Genomic DNA, 25,785 nt, shown 5'->3' on the forward strand with positions numbered 1-25,785 from the left:
AAAAAAAAAAACTGGTGAAAATCCGAATATCCATTAACAAGGACCTGGGTGAACAGACCATCATACGGCCCTACAGAGGAACAATATTGAACTAGGAAAAAGAATGTCTGAGATTGATTTGTATTGGCTTGAAGGAGAATTCATGACCCAGTAAGTATAAAATGCTAGTAGCAGAGTTAAGTATACAAATGGTGGTGAAAAATCTGAATATATTTGTATATTTTTATGTAGAGAGAAGGACAGCTATTATAGGGGCTGGAGATGAGATCAGTATTAGACATGGGATAAAATTTTTCAGTATATATGAGGTTTTTTTTTTTTTATAAGCTTTGTTCATTGAAATATCCCAAGAGCCTACCTAGCACAGGGTTTAGCATATAGTAGGCACTCAGGAAATACGTGCTCCAAGAATCGATGAACAAATAAAAAGGTTTGCATCATTCCCATAAGTGAAAAGAATGTGTTAAGGAAGGAAAACACTAATAGCTAACATTTATTCAGGGCTTACAAAGTACTTTACTTGTTCATTTAATCCTGACAACTTTACTGTGCGTAAAACTATAACTCTCACTTCACAGATGAGCAAACTGAGGATCAGAGATTTGAAGTAACTTGCCCAAAGTCACTCTGCTGATAGGTGACACAGCTGAGATTTGAACCTGACTGATTTAATTCTAGAGCCTGTGTTCCCACCTGCCATGCTACCTATAACTGTTCTTAAGTGAAACTGTCGCCCAGCCGAAAGGCCTGTGTGAGATGTAGCTCCTGAGGCTTTCCCATGGAACCCCACAGAGCACTGCTTAAGAATGACTGGACCAAACAATTTATAGGGCTCCCAATGCTGATGTTCTCTGGCAATTGACTAATGAGCATCTGTGGGATGAAGGATTTGAGATCCTTGCCTTTCCCAATGTACCCCCCCCACAGTCACCACCAAATTTACATCCTAATTTGTGGTGCCGGCCTAGTGTCAGACCTCGCCTAGGGCTCAAAATTCATGAGCTGAGACATGTGGCATCTAGCGCTCTCTTTCATTCTTTGTAAAATGGCAGGATAAACATGTTCTGGAAAGATGGTGTTAGGGCTTTAGGGTAAACTTAAATATGGTATTTGCTACAGACCTACTCATCAGAGAGAGTCCAAGAAATCTCTTTGGGCTGTTGCTGGTGAACTTCAATTGTGGGTTTTCTTCCTGAGAAGTAGGTGTCCTTCTCTGTGACCCAATGGCTAGGACCCCCAGGGGTGTCAGGATGGCCTATCATGCTGTGGCTGGCAAAGGGCTACCTGCCCAGTAGAGATGGCCCAGCAATGGAAGTGGAGGCCTGGGAGAGCCATCTGAGGGCTCAGCCTGAGAGAACAGCTGGGTGGGAGTGGAGGGCATCTTTCTATCATGGTAAATGCAGGAGACACTGATCAGTGGAAAATACCAAGGCGAGGGGCAAAGCACACATCTCAAGTACAGTGAATCTTCCTATTCTGCCGTTTGTCAAGTAACACCCAGAAGTATGAAAGCAGAAGCCCAGAGAGCAGGTGATGGGATTGTCTCAGGTTGGGGACCAGTATATGATGTGTGATGAGGGCAAGGTGGCAGGGGGCCAAGAGGGTCCAGGTGTCCATAAAACCCAACTGAAAGGGCTGCACAGGGTGCCAGGGCCAGATGGGATGCAAGTGACGTCTGAGGGGCACAGGAGGGGAGAAAGGAGAGCATGGAGGGCACAGAGGGCACAAAGGGAGAAGTTCAAACAGACTCAGAGGTCAGAGGAGCCCAGGGCTCAAGTCACAAAGCCCGGAATCAGATTCTGGTCCCTGACTTGTCCCTGGGGCCCGTGGAGGTGTTTCATTCCTTTCAGCTTTCTTTTGTCAACTGAAAAGTGTGACAACATTCTCTCGGTGGCTGTTGCGAGACTTAGTGAAATACTGCCTGTGGAAGTCTCTAAGCACAGCATCCAGAACACAGAAGTTTCTCATACACACTCAGTTGCTTGACTGCCTCAGTAGGATCTAGTTCAGTGACTTCCATGTTTTAGATTGTACATTAAAAAAAAAAAAAAAAAAAAAAAGATTCTTGGGATGCCCTGGTGGCTCAGTGGTTTAGGGCTGCCTTCAGCTCAGGGAATAATCCTGGAGACCCGGGATCGAGTCCCATATCAGGCTCTCTGTATGGAGCCTGCTTCTCTCTTTGCCTGTGTCTCTGCCTCTCTCCATGTCTCTCATAAATAAATAAATAAATAAATAAATAAATAAATAAATATCTTTAAAAAAATAAGAAATAGGGGATCTCTGGGTGGCTCAGTGGTTTACCACCTGCCTTCGGCCCAGGGCGTGATCCTGGAGTTCCGGGATCAAGTCCCACATCAGGGTCTCCGCAGGGAGCCTGCTTCTCCCTCTGTCTCTGTCTCTGCCTCTCTCTGTGTCTCTCAGGAATAAGTAAATAAATAAAATCTTTATAAATAAATAAATAAATAAATAAATAAATAAATAAATAAATAAATAAAATAAAATAAAAAAAAACAACTCTATTGGGATGTTGGGTGGCTCAGTTGGTCAAACATCTGACTCTTGGTTTCGGCTCCAGTCATGGTCTGAGGGTCAGGAGAGTGAACCCTGTGTTGGGCTCGCCTCCAAGAGAAGCCTGCTTGAGATTCTGTCCTTCTCCTTCTCCCTCTGCCTCTCCCCCAATATGTGCATTCTCTCTCTAAAATAACTAAATAAATAAATTTTAAAAACTAATTTTAAAAAACTTTTATTTGCTTTAAGAGCCACATTAAGGAGAAAAAGGAACACTTTGAGATATATTTCATGATTGCTTTGTCTACACACTGGCAAAGATTCTCTCTGTAACCAAACTCTGGCCAGACTCCTCTGAGCCCTTCCTCCCCTACGCCTCAACCTTGGCCTGTAAAGACTTGAACCCTGATGGTTTCTAACTGCTCCCGGCTGCATCCCTAGGTGACCTGGTCCCCCTTAATCTGCCTGCCTGAGAAAACTGAAGGCTACCCAAAGAACTGATGGTCTGTTCCAATGACATCTGAAGACAGGGCCCCTGTGTCCCAGCCCCTTGGGAGAGGGGAGCAGCCTAACTTGGATAAATGCCGGTTAGCAAACTAGATGGGTGCTTTATGGACTAATACACCTTTCCTGATTCTTATAAGTTTTTACTACCCTGACTCCACTGAGCCCCTGCTCACATCATCCCTTCCCCCTCATTCTCCCTTTATTTTATTTTAATTAATTTATTTATTTATTTCATTTTTTTTTTCATTCTCCCTTTAAAACGCCAGTCCCCTCTGTGCAAATCAAAATGGAGCCCACCTCTATCCTCTATAGTCAGTAGTTGGTGCATAAAATTTGTTTTTACAGCTTTAATGTCCAGCTGTGTTTATCTTTGACAGTACAGACATATGCTACATATACATTTTTCAAAACTTGAAACTGTGTGGGAGTAATCTTTGGCTAGTTCTCTCTCTCTCTTTTTTATTACTAATTATATCTAGCAAGTAATTCTACATGCTCTGATATATCTGATCTGTACTTGAATCCCAGAAGTCACTTTGTTTATAAATATTCTAGGATACAGATCTTATCGTATTAGATGTATGTGTTAACCAAAACGGATGATAAAAAATTTGTTTAAGGAAAACATTCTCCACAGGATTTCAGAGTTGGCTGGGTTATTAAGTCACAAACAGAAATATCTTAATATAAAATAAACAGCCTAGAGATATTTATAAAAATCAACTAAAAATCTTAAAGAGAAATTTCTAGCGTGTACAGATTTTAATTTTCTTCCCAAAGCAGTACTATATCAGAGAAAATTAACCACAAAATAAAAGGAACAAAGTAAAAACCTGAAGCACTTCCAGTTTCCAGCACTTTCTCTGTGTGCACTCTTTAGAGTGGTTTTGAGGTAGATAGGGCCTTTATCACAGTTACATATTCTGTTTCCTTTTACAATCTCCTAAATCCAGTGGTTTAGTAAAGCATTTTTTAAATCTGCAGGTTATAACCCAATAGTGGGAAATCAGTTTAGTAGGTAGTGATAAGAATTTTTAAAAAATGAAACAAAATAAGATGGACCGGGATAGACCAAATCAGAGTGAATCTTATTCAGTGAGTAGTCTTGGCAGTTTGACTTCTAATGCCTTAGCTTCAGGTAAATAAACGTGTATGCATATTGTGTGTATTGGATAATGATGCATTCTCAAGGTTGGCTGAAGACAAAAAATTTTAAGGAACACTCCCCAGTGCAATGACAGGCCTGCTCATCCTACACACTAGCATTCTGTAATCTGATCTGCCTTTGTTCAATGAATCAGATAATAAATATTAGCTAATGTTTATGAGCAGTTTTCTGTGTCCAGGACAGTCCTGGTGATGAAATCAGGTGCATGTATTCATTGGTGTTAGACGAGCAAGGGAGGTCCCATCCATGCCAAGGGAAACACAAGAAGCATGGGCCACATTCTGGGACAAAGGGACTATGCTGCAGAGGACTATCTCACCAAGGTTTCCTAGTGTAAGTACAGCCTTGAGTAGCAATTGGAGGAGCATGATGTCAGCACAGTCACAACAAAATGAACAAAAACACTGCTGAGGGCACTTCAGAATGTATCCCTCATGTGTCTCCTATTGGCTTCTGGAAGGGACCATATTGATCTAATAAGCAAAACCACAACTGTTCAATGGGGCACAGATGTGCAATGTTCAGAATTGTCCTAATGACCATTTCCTAAGCTGCTCCACATGACAAGAAAGGTTTGGAGATCCATGTCCCTTTCGCCTGCTAGTTACAAAACTGTTGTCTTGTCCTAACTGCTAAATGACGAGCACGATAGTAATTTTTCATTCCTAAGAGCATGTGTGTATGTAGGTTTTGATGTGACTAATGCAAAATGCCTGATGCCAAGAGCTTGGGCAACCATACAAAGTAAAGCTTTTTATAAGAGTTAGTAGATCTATACCTGGCACACAGAGGGTGCTCAATAAATGTCAGGTAAGTGATTAAATGCATTAAGTCTCAAGCTTGCAGCATGACTCATGAATAAATCTATTAAAAAGACAGTGTTACTGCTATCAAAGTTGATGGCTGATACAAATGGAAAATGCAAAAGAAATATTACTTTATTTTGAATTTATCTGGGTTAGATTAACCATCATTAAAACCAGCAGTAAACACTGAGAAAAGCTCAGGAGTAGTTCTTTACTGGTTTTTGAGGCTTATTCTAACACTCCATCATTTTAATCTCTAATAAACCAAAGTAAATGACGGAGATCTCCTGCATCCCTTAAAAGAATGGCAGCCATACACCACAGCAATGTATGTGTCCTTCACAGATTAGTTCCCAAATAACAAGATACACTGGATCTGAAAGCATCATGAAGGCGGCTGATTTATGAGGTAGCTTCTTAATTTGCAAGTTTTAGAGAGAAATCTGTGTTCAGAAGTTTCACTTATTTCATGCCTAGTAAATAGCATGCTTAATATTGAAGTAGTAGGTAGAGGTAAAGCCTGAGAAGGGGGTTATTTAGCTACATTTCCCATAAGCACTTGTTTTAGGATAATGGGGACAACCCAGTTTTAAAGTTTGCTGACAACAACTGGTGCCAGCCTAGACACAGTTGGGGGTCAGACTTGCTCAAGCATCTCAGGTCATCTTCAGGACACCTAACCGGGCCATCGGCCCATCCTTCAACATGAAGGTGTCAGAGCGGAGGACTTGTGTTAAGAAAGACACTATCATGTAAGGACTTCTACTGTTGGGAAGAGCACTTTAGAAGTTCTGGATAACAAAGAGTCTGTAATGAGTAGAACTTCCATCAGTAAAAGAAATGTGCTTGGAAGCGACAGAAGTAGCACTGTTAATAATAACCCTATAGCTTTTGGGCCCTGAAACAGGGGATTGAAAATATGTATATATAACATTAGGCTAGAATTTCAGCAGAGGAAGAAGTAGAATTAGCCTACATTTCTTCACCTTACAAAACTCAGCCTGTACATTTCCTAAGTCTCGGTTGCTTTTATTTTCCAAAATAATAAGCTCACAGAACAACTTAAACATTTATGAATTCTTACGATGAGTTAAGCTATACTTTTTTCCCCTTAAACCTTAAGAGTACATTCCTTCGTTTCACACACTTAAAACAATTGCTGGAGTGGAAATTCTATGGAAAGTAGCTAAATGTTCTTAGCTTGAACCATGCCTGTACTACCTGCCACAAACTATGATGTCGATGATGCCTCTGAAACCAGAATTTGAATCCTGCCCATGTAATAATGTTAGGAAATCTTGACAATGAGTTGCTTTTATTACAGGACAAAACTTTGTCTTCTGGGGTTCTCTGGCCACTCACCTTCAATCTGGAGTCATTTATTGGGCTCTTTTCTTATGAGTTTGTGTAGATGTCCATACACCTCTGGAGATAGTATGGATGGACAAGCTAATACCTCTTAGCTAAGCTTGCTTTCTGTGTGCTGTTTCTTCTATAAAGAAGCACACAGTTCAAGTCTATGACTCTAAGCCATTCAATTTTTCAAAAAACGTCCCTAAATTATTCAGTGCATTTGACTTGCAGATGTGCCACCGCTTTACGTAAACACTTGGCTTTGAAACAAGGATCTATAAGGAATGCAATCAGTTCTGTTCCAGTTGTACATACACGAAAAACTGTTTGAACAGTGTCACCCCAAAGAGCTTCGGGTGACTTTCATTTCAAAATTGTGCATTGCTACATGGGCGTGCAAACTAGACCCTACAAGGGTGAAAAGTAAACCTCGCTCACCCTCACATTGCAAAGCCTTTTTAGGTGAATTTGCATAAATGGGCATCCATCTTTATGGATTTTGATTGAAATCTGCTTGATGGTATTGCTAGGCAAGTCCCAAAAATTTCATTCTGTATAACATTAGGCTAGAAAGGGACACACAAACAGACAAACACATGATGAAAACATGCAGTGGCATTGTGCGTAATGCATGGGTATAAATGTGCACACAGAAGAGGCCAAGCACATCACTTGATTTAATGCGGGCACAGGTCTGTACCAAGAGTCTGAAACATTATAAACAAGCCTTAAGCAAAGGAGGAAATGTAGAGGGGAAACAAAGCTGAGAAAAATGAGCAGGAAATGGGCAAGATGACTCATCTATACTTGAACGTCTGACCTGTCAGTTGGTCGTCGCCTGCGGCAGGGGCGATGCGAATGTAAGGTGTTGTAAGCTGAGTCACGATTATCGCAGCTATGGCAAAGGAAGATCCCCAGGTCAGCATGCATGAGGGAAGAAAAAGCCAAACTGAGGCTAGGCTAGCAAGGAGAATCTCGATCAGTAAATCACATCGTCCCAACTTTGTTCCAACAACGACAAAAAGAGAAGAAAAGCAAAAAGCAAAACAAAAACAAAAACAAAAACAAAAAAACAAAACAAAAAAACAAAACAAACCCAAAAAACAAAACCAAAAAAACCCAAAAACATAGCAAAGTGTCGAATTTTCAGAATTCTTTTCCCTTAGATAAGCTTTGTCAGGCAGTTAGATTTCTAACTATGACACAGTTCAAGCTTTGGCTGAGATTTTGGGTAGATCAACTGAAGGGGGTAAAAAAAAGGAAAAACCAAACCTAAGTCTTAAACAAGACTCAAGACTGAATAGTGTTCCCGACTGTTATCGAGTGTCTGTATAAATGATTCCTTGCTAATTCTGATGATCCCAACTTTAGGCTTTTAAAATTTATTAGGTTACTTCAAATTCTGCTGCTGAAGTCACAGTATTTCCTCTTCTTGCTAAAATCACCTTTGTGAAGCACATTATCTTCTTTCACTAAAAACAGTTTTAGGTAGAGAAATTTCTCTGATAACTAAATTTCGTGTAGAACATTTCCATTTGGGAACCTTAGTTTGTCACATTAAGGGACTGAAAAAAATGCATCTCAAAGCAAGGGTTAAAAAAAGGAAAACCAGTAATTGCCTTTGCTATAGTTGTCATGGTTCACATATGACCAAAGACATGATTAAGATTCTTGAAGTGGACCAGTCAGGCTTCTTGGTTTGCCTATACAGCTCAGCAGTTGTGTTTAAATGGTTAACATTTATGACACACAGATATTGGGGAGGAAAAAAAAAGAAAATTAAAACGTCAGTTCTAACATGATACAGCTGGAAAATGATGCAAAGAAAAAATATTCGAAAATTAAGGACAGGCTTACATGAAAGATTACTAATTTACATGGAACAGCCTGGGTGCTATTAGAAATGTGGCAGCGAGTAAGGAAAATAGATCATCTACCATCTGCAGACAATTAAACCCAAAACTGCTGCTGCATAATATTTTGAAATATCCCTCTGCACCATTCAAACGGTGCTGCTCCTTGTAACTAGACAACTGTAGCAACTGGGTTCGAAAGTGGGAAAATTATCTTTCACACATTATTAATGAAAACTTCCTAGTCTTGCTAAGTAAGATGAATAAACTACCAGTTGGAGAAGATGGAGGACTCCCGAGGTACTACAGAGATAATTTTCTGGGTAGGATATAGTATGCAATTTTGCATACTGATATAGTCAGTTGTAAACAGTAAAATGTGATTTCTAAGACTCATTAAGAAGTTGATACCAAGTTTATACATATAACATTTTCTTGGTCAGAGACCATTGTTGAAACATTCCCGTATGGTTTTCCATTACTTACAGGAAAATGTGACCTACTCTGCTTTCAAGACCAATTATAATGTCTTATCAAAAACAGAGATCTACCCAATACTGAAAAAAGTTAAATAAAATGAACAAAAAGTTACTTGAGAGTGGCTATGTTGGGCAGCCACGTATTTACAACTAAGTGAAAGGCAAATTGCAATCGGAGGCTCAAAACCCCGATGGAAGAAGTATATATTATAGATATCAGGAGGGATTTTTTTATATGATCTCTATGTTCTGCCTTCTGAAGTATTTATTTGTGACTATTATTTTTAGTTACCAGGAAAAAACTTGATTCTGTTACAAAATACCTTAAAATAGGAGTCAGCCAGCCCAAGGCCTACTTTTGCAAATAAGTTTTATTGGAACACAGTCAGACTTAATTGCTTACACAACACTCACAGCTGCTCTTGCACAGCAACAGTAGAGCTGAGAAGTTGTGACAGAGACCATATGAGGTCTGTGACCCTAACATGTTTACCATCTGCCCTTTACCTGAAAATCTGCTGCACCCTGTCTTAAAATATCAATAAAAATGTATTAAAAAACAGAATACTGCTAAATTTGGTTAAGATAAAGTAAGAAATCCTAAACCTATGCTTTGAAGACAATATCTGATAGTAGCTGATAAATGTAGGATCTCTTTTAGGTCCAAAGGTATGTGTGAAAGGTAAAAAGTGGATCAGACTTCTGAAGCATCATTTCAGCTGCATGTAATGGGGTCTTCTGGAATGTGAGGAAGCAGTATTTATCAAACTCTTTCGCATGACTTTCATGTTACTTGGAAAATTAGTTTGGGTCAAATTATTTGGGAAACATAGGGTTGAACAAAATTAAACAGGTTTCTTTTCCTTATTAACTTCTCAGGGGCCTGGATATACTCATGATGTACATTAGGAAGACTATTTAAGATCAATCAAAGAATATATTTTCTCTACAAAATGTTGAATGACAAATGTAGATCATATCTATATTTCTCTTTCTAAATCCATAGCTAAATGATAACATATTAGCATAGATTAGTGGTCTTACTATATATTTTTTTCTCCTGTATTGAATATGAATAATTAAAAAGAATCTTAATTAGCTTTGCATGTCAACAGACATTCTTTTCAGCTCTTTTGTTGGTGGGTTTTCATTTTGTAGCATTGTGGCCTAGAAACTATGGTATTTCTTTGAACAAAACAGTGAACAGGAAAACAGTCTACAGAAACTTCTCAAAGAGCCTATTGATTAAAAAGAGAAACATTCAAATTTCTGAATCTAGTTAGAAACTGTATCAGGACAATGGAAATCCTTCAAAGTTTTCTGAAGGTCTTCTAGCAAAGCATATGCACGTTGCAGGACAAATGTTAAGTTAAATAAAATACTGAGCTTAAAAACAGTGAATCATTTTTTGCACAAAAAATCCACCTTAAAATATGACACTAGAACAATGTTTTTTTTGTTTGTTTGTTTGTTTAAGACTTTTAGTCTGACTCCTATAATGCTTTTGGAAAGAATTTAGTATGTGTTCTCATGAAGTTTTTGTTTCAAGTTCTGGTTACACTGCTGTTAGCCAAATCATAGCAAAGAAAGGAATAAATACACACATATGACTCTAGCCCTCATACACTGAAAATAAAGGAACCAAACAAAAAAGTCCTTCAAAACATCTATGAACTCAAAATCCTTAAAAATTTAGAAGTGATATATTTATGTACTAGGACGTCTCACAGATTATCTCCTAACATTCAGTAGGTGCTCACATACATTTTAAAATAAATTTATAATAGGAAAGCCCCAAAATGGCTATACTGTCAAGGAGAAGGACAGCTGGTACAATGTTATGGAAAATATTATTTTATGGAAGATTGATGCAAAGTATACATTTTAAATTGATTATTAAGTCAATTAGAATGGATATACCTCATTTAATACGAGAAGTCTTCCTACAAGACAGATTTTGATTTTTAAGTGTATCCTGTCCATTTAGAATTGATAATCAACAAAGCCTTCTAGAACTAGCATAAAAAGAGTTTCAGCCCTACCACTGACCAACAGGCAGCCATAAGGTATGCAAAAGTCAAAGAAAATACATATACTAACCGCTAAGACAGTTGGACCAAAGTGGTCTTGAAAGGAATCCAACTATAAAAATGTGAATGTGATTAAAAATCAAAATAAAACTAAGAGAATCTGAGAATACCTAAGAGCTATTCTATTCACTTTGCCATATACATGGAGGGTAACATCCAAACATCATGCATATTCTATTATTGCATGGTGTCTTTATCTTTTTAACTCAAGAGATAGAATATTCTGTGATGAGTTTGCCTATAGCCCATAATAAAAAGAGTCACATATACCTATGAGAAATCTGGATGTATAAATTAAAGGGTATAGGAAAATATAGGCAATCCCCCACACATATGGAAATAGGTAGGAACATACCTTGGGTATTTTTCCCATGTCTAATTTTTATGAGGCTTTATATTTGAGATGATTAGTGTCAAAATATACCCATGGAATATGATTAAAATAATCACAACATTAAATTTATAAAGAGTATGAAATATATCTTTAAGAGACATAGCCATATTTGAAATTACAAACTAGATTCCTGTGAAAACAAATCCACCTCCATATTTTCTCTCTAAAGAGACTTGTCAACAGTTGTTTCATGAGAACATCGACATCTTTGTAAATTCAAAATGCTGCTTAGGAAAGTGGTTTAGTGCCTGGAAATTCAATTAATGCACCACACTGTCAGCCATATGTGGCAAAAACACAAAAAGTTTGAGATCTTTTAAATTTCAAGCATCTTTACTGCAAGGTACCAATAGAATGATTAGAACTGCCTATTTCTCTGTTTTGACTAAGTAGTCAAGATGGAATGGCTTCCTCACTGCTGAAAGAATTTTTAGTATGAATAAAGAAAAATGATCTGACTGTAGTGGGGGTGAAACATTAGACTGTGCTGTAAAGGAAGTTCATTGAATCTGTAAATGTAGAACATAATAAAATAAAATAGTGCCGGACAGTGCAGTTCTACCTGCAAAGAGATATTCTCCTGTAGTGTCCTCTTGTATTATGCTCTCATGAATAGAAGTGACAATGTTATATAATGACTATTAACATTCGTTCCCTTCTTTCCCCAAAAGAGTTGATTTGGATAGAGTTTGTTGCTATATAAATGTTTGTAAATGACTCAGAAAATATGAGTGGGGAATATTTAGTCAATCAGGTCATCTGATTACTTAATCATCCTTGGGTGAATTGAAAAACAAATGACATTATTGATTAAATCTAGCTGATGGAAGAAAATGATCCAAATCATCTAATTCAATCTATTGTGAAAACAGCCAATGTCAGATTTCTAAGTCTCTACAACTGTGTTACTTATATAATTATTTAGCTATGTAGCTGAACAGGATGACAGACATTTCACCACTTTCAAAGTAAACTGGGCAGGGCCACAATTTAATAAAGGGGAGAGCAGACACTTATACAATGCAGTACTATAACTGGCCAGAGTTCTGCTGGATTAAGGGCTGTGAGACATAGTCAAACACTGAGGATCGGAGTTCAAAAGTTTAGAATTAAACCCTGACCCACAAATTTGCAGCTGAGGGACCTTGGTCAGTCGGTTCATCTCTAAAAATATGCGTTTTATTCATTTAGAAAATAAAAATAGCAATACCTGCCTCCTTTCTCACAGTAATTTTGAAGAAATAGATAGTGCGTGTATAAAAGTGTTTTCAATTTTTTTTAGCTATGATATTCAATGTAAGGCATTATAAATTAGGCACTGTGGAACTGGATTTACTCTTTCTGAACCCAAGGGGAAATAGAATTCACTCCAGCAACTGGAGCACGGGCAGTGGTGTGGAGGTCTCAGGATATCAACACCTCATTGAAGGGCTTCATAATATCATAATAAATAATAGCTAAGAGCCTATTACAGTTTATAAAACATACCAATATCTGTAATTTCATTTATTATTTATTTACTCCTAAAAATAAAGGCAGTTAATCAGGTACAATCATGATATTAAAAAACTGAGTGTTTCAAAATCAATATAAATAGATTGTTGGAAACAGAACTATGAGGCCATGAGGACCCACAAAATACATATGATGTGAGTACCTGACACAAGGCTTGGCACATACCATGAAACTAAAAAATATTTGTCAAGCTAACTGAATAAAGAGGTCATGTATCTTGACAAAATAAGAATTCAATGAGAATTTTGAAAATGCAGGTGGAAGTCCATGACATATCAAACTATGCTTCCTGACAGGGAAGCAATAAAAACATGGTATTTTTATCCAACAGAACTCAAGTGATTGCCTACGGTCCGATTATGTCTAGTACCACAGACATACAATGCCTTCATGCCATCATTTCTAAATTAAATCACACAGAACTTCATCATGCTCAGGGTCACTCTGATGGTCTGAAAGGGTATGCTCAAGTACAAGTGTTAATTTATAATGCCTCATTTTAATGCAGGATTTTACATTTCTTAAAGCATTTTCTCATACACGTCCCATATGCTGGTTAAAACCACGCTGCAAGGTTGAGAAGATGAGGTTACAGCTCGAGCACACACACAACTGTACTCTCTTCTTTAGGAGGCTGTGTGTGGTGAGCTTGTGGTGGTTCACCTAGCCACTTCTACATCCAGTCCCTGATCACATTTTCTTGGGACTTTAACCAGACCTGGGAAACAAAGATCTACTAACATCACCCAGTTACTGGGTCAATAGACCCGCTGTCAGTGAAAAAAAGCACCTGCTCTCCACCTGGGAGACCTCTTGTCACTAGGTACTTGCTTAAAAATAGGTCATATTTTACTACTTTGCACATCAAGATTCATTGGTCATAGTATTCATTTGGTCCTATAGTTTTAAAAAAAAACGTGTACTAAGATCCATAAACACTACTTTTATTGAATTTTGAAAAAGCTAACCATTGAAAACTGCTTGGAACGCAATAATATGATTCCTTATTTTAAAAAGTATCTACATGAAATAGTCAATGTTAACTGCTAAGACTCTAGTACATGCACACACACACACACACACACACACACACACTTCTTTCAATAAAGTTAACATTCCGAGAAGTTTTGAAATACCATCTAAATTTTTAAGGGACATAAACTGGGAGAACATCCCACAATTTCAACCTACCTTTTGTGGCCACTCGGACACAGTCTATTTTGGTTTCCTGTGTTAAATAAAGAGGGGGAAAAAAATCACTATTCGTGTTTTATTTAAAATGAATAAAAATATCTGTAGTTCTATTTACATGCTGATAAGGAAAGATCTCATTGTTCCGAGTGTGGTGTTAATCACACAGTGATTACTCCTGGAACCCCGCTCAGATACAAGTTCCCATGATGATTACAGAAACCACACTCAGATACATTTTCCAGCTCCAGAGCTGGTGGCTGTAGGCATTTCTGGAGCGGATGGTGAATGAGGGGCTACATACAAAATATTTCTGCCTTGTGGCCCTGGCTTCTCCAGATCCTTGCTCACTCCCTGTGCAGATACTACTAGAGGATAACTCCAGAGTCCTGGATTTCCCCCCTTTTCACTGGCAAAAGTCGAGTCAGTGAGGATACTTGGACCCATGTGGTGAAGAAGGGAAACCATCATGGTATCTGGAAAATTCCCACTTCTTTCTAAAGAGACTTTAATTAATATCTTACCAGAGTTCTGGGTTGGTCTGAACAGGAGAGGGGAAAAAAAAAATTCGGGAACAACTCCGTAGTTTTTGTTTTCATCGCATTTTTCTAAAACTATTTTCTCTTAAGAAAAAAAAACTGAAGATACCTAATTTAGTCACAGCTATAGGAAGCATAAACTCTCGTGAAACCAAAGAAATGGGACAGAATAGGCTGAAAAGACAGATGTTGTGTATCTCACAAAATTTTAAATGAGCTGAATATATGTGCTATAGCTATAACTACTTCCCTGCAAAATAGTAAGCTAAGCAGAATTGCTAGCCAACTTTTGGTAACAAGTAAAAACTGAAAATAAAAACCATCATGTTGACAATATACTCTTCCTACCAAAACAAATACAAATATATTCATTTCTTTCCATAGATTTCTCTAGGTGAAAATAAGTTTAGAAAGAGAAAACAAAACCCACATTTGTTCCAAGTAAAAACATACAAAAGCATGCCTTTATTTCTTACTACTATCTTCTTTACTCTATGTTCACATTAATAACTCTAAATAGCCTAAGTAAACAGCCATCTATAAAACTTACCCCATTGGCTCTACTAGCAGCTTGGAAATAAATTCTGTAGCTTTTATGGGGGAGAAGGGGAGTGTTCCAGTATCCATTGTATGTCTTATTATCACCAATAGTAAAAGGCTGAGCAGCTTGGAGGCTGTTTGCTGGGAATTCTGCAGCAAAGTAGTACTGTGAGTTCAGTATTGATGCATTCTGGAAGTGAATTGGCACAGGGTAGCACTTTAGGATTTCTGTTGTCTTTTTAGTTCTTCGAGGACGTTCTTCCTCAACAACTACTTGATAGACACTAGGGGGAAAAAAACAGTATTATCAGTGATATTTTATGATAATTGGGCTGATACCCTTTGCCTTCAATTGCATGGGGCCCATGGGATATCCAAAATAAAGAATGCACTGGATATCATCAATAGTAAGTGCTTAATGCATAATGGATACTCACTTAACACTTGCTCAATACAAGAGGGGGAAGGGGCTTAATATTTTCCCATAGAACTCTCTCACCCCGCCCCCCAAAACACAATGTATTGAGGGAAACAAAGTTCATCAAAATTACAAAAAAATTATCTAACAATCTCTGCTGTTTATGTGAGCAGGACACTAACATTTTTTCACATGTAATTGAAGATGAATTTATAGAAAAATTAACTCAATTTACCTAATGAGTGAATAAATGAAATTATAAATTATATTCACTGTAAGTTTTTTTTAAAAGGCAATGTACTATTTTCTTCAATGACATCTGTATGAATGCACATGAAGTATTAACAAGTCAAAAAACACAATATGTAATGATTCATGTTTAATTAAGGTTTAACTTCCCATATTTTCTTATATTCCTTTGCCCTTCACCATATCAGATCAGTGGTAAGAGATGATGTAAGGAGAGCAGAAAAAAGAGACTGGAATTTCAAAAGCCAAGGCCTTGGAGTTATAAGCAGTTTCTAAGAGTAGATCATGAACTGGGTCACTTTAATCATACATGAAGATAAGATGGGGATGAGCATGCTCTGAAGATGCCTGAACAGGTGTCCCAGCACCTACCCCCTTTCCTCCCTGTCCCCTTCCAATGTCTGAATTTCAAAGTAACCACAGGAGAATGGGACAAAACTTGAAGGGATGGATGCTTCTACTAAGATATGTATTTTACCATAATGATGAATATTTGTGCAGTTTGGGTGGGGAAAAAAAGTTTCTAATACTGAGCAAAAACTAACTCTTGACAGCAGCTTTCAAGAACTGAATCCAGAATAGACGGATCTTGTTCTCATTGTATCAGAAAAGCACTGTGACTCCCTGGAACAATGCTGCAATCCTAGAGTTGCTCATATAGACACTCATCAATGACCAAGAAGAGCAAGAGAGAGGTGCCTAACATCCCTATCTGCCTGGGGAGGGCCTGGAGAGGTCCCTCTTTGGGTCTTGCTCTTGTGAATGCCGAATGTGCACTCAGTGAAATCACCTATTTCTGGGAATACAACTATTTAGCACATTCCATTACAGGAATGCAATGCAGCAGCTGCTGCCCAGTCTATATTTCTGTCCAAATAAAAATCACCTGCTGTAGGACATCAGAATGACTACAGTACAATGATAAAGCAAATTCCGAGTATGATGTAAAGTTAAATAAATAAAAACCAGAAATACTTCCTAACCTCCTAACATCAGACCTGATATTATTGGTTATGTAAGACATTCCCCCCAATCTGGTAGAAATCTCACTGTGTGATGGATATGACACAAAAGGATGTATTTAGGAAGAATCATCCTCTATAGAAGACAAGGAACACATATTGAGATAAAGCGGACTTTAATTTCTTGCCCCCTTCTCCCTGACTTCCTACATATATGGTTAAATGTGACAATTTTAAAATGTATCTGCAAATTCTGATACTTTTCCCATCAGGAATGGGGCTGGCCAACCTTAATGACAACATACAACCAACAGAATGTAACAGTGGGACAATGGATAACTCTCAAGGCATTGGTCAGAGGAGGCCATGCATCTTCAGCCTGGCTCCCCAGGAAGCTTTCTAAAAGAAAAAGCCAGCCACCACATAAATGGTCCAGTGACTCTGAACCTGCCATACTGGAGAGGTCACATGCAGGCGCTCTGCTCTGCAGTCCCAAAGAGCTCCCTGCCAACAACTGGCATCACTGATAGCCATGTGCGTGGGGCATTGTGGAAGGCCACATGACTGACCTTCAGCTGATGGCTGACCTAAGACCCCAAGCTGGGACTGCCCAGCAAAGGCTTTGCTGCCCACATAATCACAGCAGAATAGAAATGTTATTTTCAACCGATGAGTTTGGAGTAGTTGGATATGCAGCAAATATTAAACAGAAGGTCAGGTCATAGAATAGCAAGAGTAAGGGATCAAGGTCAAAGTAAAAGATAGCACCACGCGGGGCAGCTGGGTGGCTCAGTTGGTGAAGAATCCGTCTTCAGCTCAGGTCATGATCCCGGGGTCCTGGGATCAAGCCCTTCGTTGGGCTCCCTGCTCAGTTGAGATTCTGCTTCTCCCTCCGCCACTCCCCCTGCTTGTGCTCTCTCTGTCTTGCTCTCTCTCAAATAAATAAAAATAAAATCGTAAAAAAAAAAAAAAAAAAAAAAAAAAAAAGCACAGCGCAGACAATAGCTGATTGATGGAGAAGTCTAACATAGTATGCCACTAAATAGAAACAGCACTAAGAAAATGTGACTATTCTCTTGAAATGCCTTTTGTAGGGGTTGGGGGGAGAGGGGCATGTGCATTGATCTATGCTCTAATCCTAATTCTGCTAACAATTGGGGTTTTAGATTTTATCTATTTACTTATTTATTTATTCAATTATTTATTTATTTGAGAGAGAGTGTACATGAGCTGGGGTAGGGGCAGAGGGACAGAAAATCTCAAGCTGAATCTATGCTGTGCAGAGAGCCCAACGTTGGGCTCAATCCCATGACCCTGAGATCATGACCCAAGCCAAGACCATGAGTTGGATGCTTAACTGACTATGCCACCCAGTTGCCCCTCAAAAAACAACAAAGAAGCTATAGATGGTACTTTTACCTTTGACCACAATTCATACTCCTATCTCTCTGCAAGTCATTAATAATTTCCAGGGAGGGAGCTCCTGGATCTGCAGTGAGGCCAGTGCCCGGCTGGTATCCTCTCTAGCTCTCAGTCCTAACCAGAAACTGTTGCCAATGGTACCAGGATAGTAATCACTCATTTTTCATTTCCAGATCCTCCAGATGAAATGGTAGCACAACCACTTCCAGGCTGTCCAATCTCACCATCTTGAATTCTCCTATTACAAACACCTTGTCCTCTATTACTTCACCCTGGCCTGGACCCAATTTTGTTATTTAAATGCTGTTCTCCCCAACACACAGAAATCTTTTGCAACTCTTAGCAGATGACCCACCCTCACAAAAAGATTGAGACCCTTTTATGAACCTTTTATCAGGGGCTTATGATCTGTTCCCCCATTTTGATGTACTCTTGCTCTGACCCACACTCATAAAAATATATTTTTTGTAAAGACTAGTACTCATTTTTGTCTATTTATCAGTATTTTTAAAAACCTCACAAGTTCCTAGAGGAAAGGTCTATGATTTAGTCATCTCTATCTCAGCACAATTAAAATGAAGTCAGCCATAAGGTACATATTTTTGAAAGCATAATATAATCCAAAAGTAATTTCCATTTTATATACATTATATGTAGTGGCAGGGAAGAAATACAGTGGTGATCACAAATATGCTCTGCTTAACTAAAATTTAATACTAGGTTTATTTTGTATTCATTTCTTGAATACTCAAGAGCAAAGAGAAGAAATGATCAAGAAACAGGTTTCATGATGATAAGATGCTGGTTAGATTGTAAGTTTATGCAAGATAACCAACGATTACATAAAGAGCCCTGAGAGAATCAAAAGCTGCCTCTCTGTTTTTCTACCCTCTTCCCACACCTTCATCTCTTACCTCCCATCCATCTTTTCTCCAACTTTGCTAGTATGTGTGCTGGGTTGTGTGTATATTTACTCACTTATTAAGAAATGTTTTTGAGCACGTACTATGTATCAGGCATTGCCCTATCTTAACAATACAGCATTTGACATTCTCTAATGAAAGAAAATTTTGTTTTGTGATTTAAATACCATCTATGTGAATATGGGGAAAGGAAATTAATTTTTCCAAGCAGAAATTTTGTGAGGATTAGATGAAAAATTGAGAATTAAATGATCATTTAGAGGGCCCCCATTTGAGCCAGCTGGTATGTTATACACTTTGCTCCACTCCAGATATATTACTTTTTAAATGGCTACCATCTACTCATCTTCAGATATATTAAAGGAAGAACTAAGTTGACTAGAGCAATTTCAAACCCAAAATGTCTTTTCATCCTTGCTCCACAAGAGAAATTAGATTTGCAAGCATCCAGACCTCAAATCTATTTGCTCTTTAATAATTTAAGCACTGAAAGGTCAAGCAGCTCTTTTCCATTCCCCTTTATCAACGTCCAAGCGCTAATGAAAAATAGCTAAATCCTATCTGCTGCCCAATTGCCACACATTGCTGTCTTCCGGATGGAAATTAACGCATTATTGGCACCTAGGTCAATGGCACCTTAACAGAACTCTCTGACACATTTCTCATTGGTGCAAATAATATCACTTTGCTAGTGAATTTCATAAAATCTGCCCAACCACAAATGCAGTCTCAAAAAGCAGCTTTGAAAATCTTACTCTCTGAATGGTTTTTCTAAAAAGATGATTAAAAAGAGCAAGTTCTTGAGGATGGAAAACCAAGCAGAAGTTTCTAGCTTAGCGAGCTGAATTAAAATTCTATTATCCTTTTAATGTATTACTCATACTCCCTTTGTTTATTAAAGTTACACCATCCCTATCCTGATTCCACCAATATTCTGGAATTTAAAGTAACATAAAATCTTCCTACGGCATTTGCAATATGAAGGCACAATCCATAGTGAAGATGAATCTGCCAAAAATGTGACATCACTATATCATTACTTTCTTATGGAATGAAATTTAATTTAAAATTTAATTTATGCGAGGCTTTCCTACAGCAAAACTCTAAGGCTTTTACAAGGAGAATAAGAAATCTGCATTTATATAGGCTAGCACATGAAGTATAACTTAGAAAAGAACATCGGAACATCTTTCATGTACTCTGTTAAACCTGAAAGTTCAAATGTGATGAGACACTTTTTTTTTTTTTTCTAACTTTGAAGACATTGAGGGGAAGCCTGCTGCAGAGTTGAAATTGACTCTAAAATTTTGGTCTTAATTCATTTCAAGATTAAACCCTTAGTTGTAAGTTCATTTTTCTTATCCACTTATTCTATTTCTTATCAGCATATAATACTGGAGGGTTATCCAACCAGATAGCAGGACAGGGGGTAAGGAGGAGGGGGGGAGAGGGAGAGAAGTTAATGATCCATTTCATTGTTGCTTTGGCTAATCCTTTAAAGTCTACCCTTCTGATCATTCAAGGACTTAGAATATTGTTCATCTCATGGTACCTAAGAGTGCTTTTTAGTTTGATTTGCAATTTTTGGTAAAACTATCTATTCTATATGTATAAAGAAAGAATAAAGGCTGGTATTTCTATCTTCCTGAAGATTATTTTTGGGAGGGAGGTGATAGAAAACGAAAGTATAAATTAGATGCAAAGCGTGTAAAAATGTGTAATTAAAGTTTATTGCCATGCAACAGCACAGAATTTATTTTCTTCCTGTTCTTGGTATGGTCCTTCCCTTTTCCTAAACCTGTCAGCACTTACTGAAATGACACCCCAATCATTCAAACAACCCAGTACAACTTAACTAAGCTTTAAAAATACTGTTGCCTTTAAAAATACTGCCACCAGGGATAAAAGGTCAGTTCAATATGTTCAACATGTTGATCATCATGACTAGGATTCTTCAGAGTCCTTCATGTATCACTAGCACTGAGAGTTGTGGACCTAATACAGTTCTGTTCATTAAGTCACAAATGACGACTGATAACTAGTTTTACACAGATAGTGGGCAATGGGTAACACACCGCACAGCATAAATAGATATGGGGTGGGGGGTGGTGTGAATATTTTATGTTAGCAACTTTAATTTCTCTTTGTCCTGCTCTGTTCTAGGTAAGACTGACCATAAATCGCTTTGGAATATTTTGTGGGACACCACAAATATATTTTATGTTCTCTCAGCCATAATTCATCACAAGGAGCTTGCCTAGCATCCGTAAGTTACTGGTGTTCAGTGTGTGTTGGTGCCCATGCGTGTGTGCATGCATGTGCGTGTGCATGGGCAAGCATGCCTGAGCGTGCAGTCCAATACCCTGCTGCTCAGCTAGTTAGTGATAAAATCTGATATAATAAAATATTAATTACAGCTGAAAGGTTGGGTGAGAAATATGAAGTCAATTACAGTGCCATATCGTGAACAAAGGGCAGGAAGAAAAAAATCCTTTAGTTATGGAGGTTTGGGATAATAAAAGAACAACTAAAACATTAGACTCAGGCTAAGAAGCTCTGTAAAAGGCCACCTGTTATTAATCTTCACAACAGACATCAAATTTCAAGTAAATTAATCTTAGATGGAACCTCTTTTAGAATGATTTCTCCCCATTTTAACAAATGAAGACATTTTCCTTTGCAGATTTCATTTCACTTAAGCTAATCATAATTTAATCATCACAATTTCATAACAAACACAAGACTGTAAAAATTATAATTTAAGGTCAGCTACTATTATTCAAGTATGTTTTCTTAAATAGCACTAGTGATTTGAATAAGAATGGAAATCAAATACCATCGAAGCCACACTAACTGTTTTCATTACTCCATGTCTGTGTTATATTCAACTCAGAGTCTTTTGGTCCCTAACAGGAACAATACTGCAGACTAGGTGAGCTGGAATATAAATGCTACCATCCAAAAGGAAGGCAGGTGAACCAAACGGGGGTGCCGTTGAGAGACCACTGAACTCAGAGTCATCATACACAGGTAACTGGGTCCAGCTTTACCACTAAATCATCGACCAACCAGTAAGGTCCTTTCAAGATCTAATATTTTATAACTCCTGGCACAAGACCAGGCAAGTCTCTACATCAGTACATGAGAAGAAAATTATTTCAATCCTGTAACCTCCCTCCTCCCTTTCTAAGCATTGTGCCAGGCATAGGGGAAGAATAAGAGGAGGAAGCAGGTACAGACTGTCCCTGTCCTTGAGAAAACCAGCCTAAGAGTACTAGAAATAGGTGGCTCAAACGGAGAACTATTGTGATGAGAACCTAAAATGGGTTTGTACAAAGTGTAGGGGAATGCAGGGGAGGAGTGACAAATGTTTATGCCAGTCTCTGATAGCATCAGTTCATTGAGGACATCTGGGCTGGACCTAGTGTCTAAACTTTACCACCAGTAATACCCGAAGCCTGCTGTACTGCCTAGGGCCACCAGCTTTCTTTTTTCTTTCTTTCTTTTTTTAAATTCTATTTATTTATTCATGAGAGACACAAAGAGAGGCAGCACACAGACAGAGGGAGAAGCAGGCTCCCTGTGGGGAGCCCGATGTGGGACTCGATCCCAGGACCCTGGGATCACGACCTGAGCTAAAGGCAGATGCTCAATCACTGAGCCGCCCAGGCGCCCCAGACCACCAGCTTTCTCTCCAAATTAAAAATAAAGGTATGACAACAAACAAAAAAGCTAATGTCTTTATATTGCCTATATAGTCCCCGTTCTCTCCAGCCACTTGTGCTAACACAACCCCACCAAAGCTCCAATAAGCATTAACATCATACTCACTAATGACTGCTTGTGACAGCTTCCAAGAAGCCCTAAGGACCCTTTATCAATAGTACAGAAGACTGAAGGTAATGGGTTATGCCCTAGGTCAGATACATCCGGAAGTTCCAGCAGGCATGCCCCAAGAGCAATCCCAAAGTGGCAGGGTTTTCCCTCACAATTTTGATACTGTCAGCTCCTGGTAAAACTGCATTAGAGAGTATGACAAGCAGGGCTCTCTGTCTTGACCCCCACAGCCACCCATGATGTCCAAGGTGAGGCCTGAGAACGCAGCTGCCTCTGCTCTCTGTGGGCAGGTGGGGAAAGAAGCCTACTCACACCCAGTCCTGGGCTCTGCTCTGCTCTACCTGTCTCCAAATCACTGTCAGACAAATTTGGAACTACTCTTTCTGTCTTATATAGTCAATCCTCAGGTTACAAGATCCATAATTTCTCAATTTCAGTATTTCAAATGATATCCATGTTTTTTTTTAATTTTTTTTATTTTTTTTTTGATATCCATGTTAATCATTAAGGTCACATCAAAACACTTCAGCTGTGTTTTGGGGGTGAGGGTTTTTGCAGAGTTTGGCCCCAAGGGCCATTTCCAGCTGTCCCCCGTCCACGGACAGCCTCTCTGCTCTCTGGAAGGTTGGCTACCATTCCCTAAGCATGGGGGCCTGTGCTTGCTGATGCACCTACCTACTGTGGAGGCCCTGGTAATAAGACCAGAGCTCTGCTCTAATACATAGAATGCTTCAGAGGAGATTATGTTGAAGAGAAGAAAACTTGAAAAATAGGGGAAAGAAAGCTATGAACTATATTTTCATGCACAAAAGCAAGTTTGAAATGGAGTTTGAGGGAAAGTTAAATTAAGTTTCATTGTATAAATGCTCAAATACATCTACTCTATTATTATTATCTTCCCCTGCCATTTTTAAAGCTTCTTTTCAAGGGTTCTTGAAGAACAAACTTAGTTTCCAAAATGAATTTTCAAAGAGATGACTGACATTGTCATCATAGAAGCAACATTAATAAAAAAATGATCTTTGTTTCCTGGCAGTAAAGGAATCCAGAGTATTATTTTTTAATACAATAAAATTCACCTAAAATCAGGTGGGGTAAGGATGGTGGTGGTGGTAATAAGAGATTTAGTACCTTTTGTTAACACACACTGTTGCAATTCAGCTATAATAAGTAATAAAAATCCAAGCCAATATAGTAATATAAAATTGAAATTTTACCATTGAATGACATTTTGGTCTTTGATTCTGTATATCACGATGAAAAAAGGAAAAAATTTAGGTTGGAAGTCAGATATTTAGAGCTCTTTTCCTTAAACAATTTTAGCACCAGATAGAATCTTTCAAAAGGTTCGAACACTGACAAAAGAACATTTAGCCCACCAAATTTATGATGCTCCTGCAGTTCACATGTCTTCAAGAAATAAGAGGGAGCAATTAAAAAACCACTATAAGCATTTCAAAAGAGCTGGTATCTTTTTTCTTGATTCTCTGGAGACTATTAAGGATGGAGAAATGAAAAAGAACATACATGTCGACAAAGAAAGACTGATTAATTTGATTAAAACAATCTAGCACACTAAACACATTTGTTTAATCCAAGTCCTTCAAGTACTCAAAACTGTAAAGCTAAACATTAAATAAATTGTAATGGGAGTTGGGCTTCACCAAAAAAAAGAGAAAAAAAAGTTGGTTTCAAAATAATAATGAAGAAAACAACAAGAAAAATAATCCCTTCTAACCTCTAAGAAGTAACAGTAATAAACCCCAAAGATTCCAATGACCGTAATCTAAAAATCAAAGGTGCAATTAACATGTTTTCTAAATACTAGGAGAGACAATGAAGAGAAGATACTAGTTTGTGATGTGGCCCATGTCTGCAAAGGAAGGTGTAAGCAGGTGGGTTCTGGAGAGAGTCTACCGGGAAGAGATCTGCGGGCTGAGGAGGGAGGGAGACACTCCTGGGAGGAAGCACATGTCTGATGTGCACCTGTCATCACTGGTCACATGATGCTGCACAGGCCTAGTGCTGTTGTTCACCTCGCTGGGTCCCAGGACCTCCTGTGCAGAAGAATGCCACCATCTGATGAGGATGTCTGCTCTTGACAGTTAGAAATCCTCTCATAAAGGTCTGAGCATCGGCCTGGCACATGATAGCTTTTCGATCCAAGTCACAATGATCATTCATTTTTTATTATCGAAATTATTACTCCTGTATGACAAACTGCTCAGATCATAACTGAGGTTCAGGAGTATTCTGGGAGTACCTGGAAGGTTTCCCAAGACATGGGCAGAAGAAAAGGAGCCATCACATCATCTAGTTATTGTTACTGCCATCAGTAACAACAATATTCTCAGGCGAGAATAGTGTCAATACTAAATAAGAAAAGCTTTCCTAGTTGAGCAGAAAGTATTTGTGTTAGATACTGAGTGCTTTGCTGTCATTAATTCTCTCAGCTGTCCTCTGAGGTAGATTATTACTCATCCCTTACAGAGAGGAATGGGACTCAAAAAAGTTACATGACTTGCCCAAGTTTCAGTGCAAACAGGTACCAGGATTTAAACCCACGACCATCAAACTGCACGAGATGATTGGCTGCACTGTTTATGATTCTGAATACTTTTGCATCTTCTTTCCCAGGAAAGAGCTGTTATTTGCAACTACTCCAACCAACAGTGGTTGACGGAACAAAAGGTCTTCCGAAACTGAAGATTTTATGAGATGAACATACAGTATTAATACTACACACACACACAGTTCTTACAACTTCCATAAAATTATTTTCAAAATATGGGTTACCTTTATTTATTTATTTTTTCTTTTTATTGGAATTCAATTTGCCAACATTTAGCATAACACCCAGTGCTCATCCCATCAAGTGCCCCCCTCAGTGCCCATCACCCAGTCACCCCAACCCCCTGCCCACCTCCCATTCCATCACCCCTTGTTAGTTTCCCAGAGTTAGGAGTCTCTTATGGTTTGTCACCTTCTCTGATATTTCCCACTCATTTTCCCTCCTTTCCCCTTTATTCCC

General features: G+C 38.4%; 1 protein-coding gene across 7 annotated transcripts in view; it reads right to left on the reverse strand.

Annotated features, from left to right (window-relative positions):
* PTPRM (protein tyrosine phosphatase receptor type M) overlaps positions 1-25,785 on the reverse strand; it is a 779,952-nt gene that overhangs the window by 253,024 nt on the left and 501,143 nt on the right. For 4 of the 7 annotated variants that reach the window (XM_072828755.1, XM_072828754.1, XM_072828760.1 and 1 more), the window contains 3 exons: positions 14,954-15,227; positions 13,865-13,901; positions 7,163-7,237 (listed from right to left, as the gene is read on the reverse strand). In XM_072828755.1, coding sequence (XP_072684856.1) covers positions 7,163-7,237; positions 13,865-13,901; positions 14,954-15,227 — 386 coding nt within the window. The remainder of the gene's footprint in view (positions 1-7,162; positions 7,238-13,864; positions 13,902-14,953; positions 15,228-25,785) is intronic. The other 3 variants (XM_072828757.1, XM_072828756.1, XM_072828758.1) reach the window with 1 other exon arrangement.

The sequence above is a fragment of the Canis lupus genome, chromosome 6 (genome assembly GCF_048164855.1).
Source record: "Canis lupus baileyi chromosome 6, mCanLup2.hap1, whole genome shotgun sequence".
NCBI classification, from domain to species: Eukaryota; Metazoa; Chordata; class Mammalia; order Carnivora; family Canidae; genus Canis; species Canis lupus.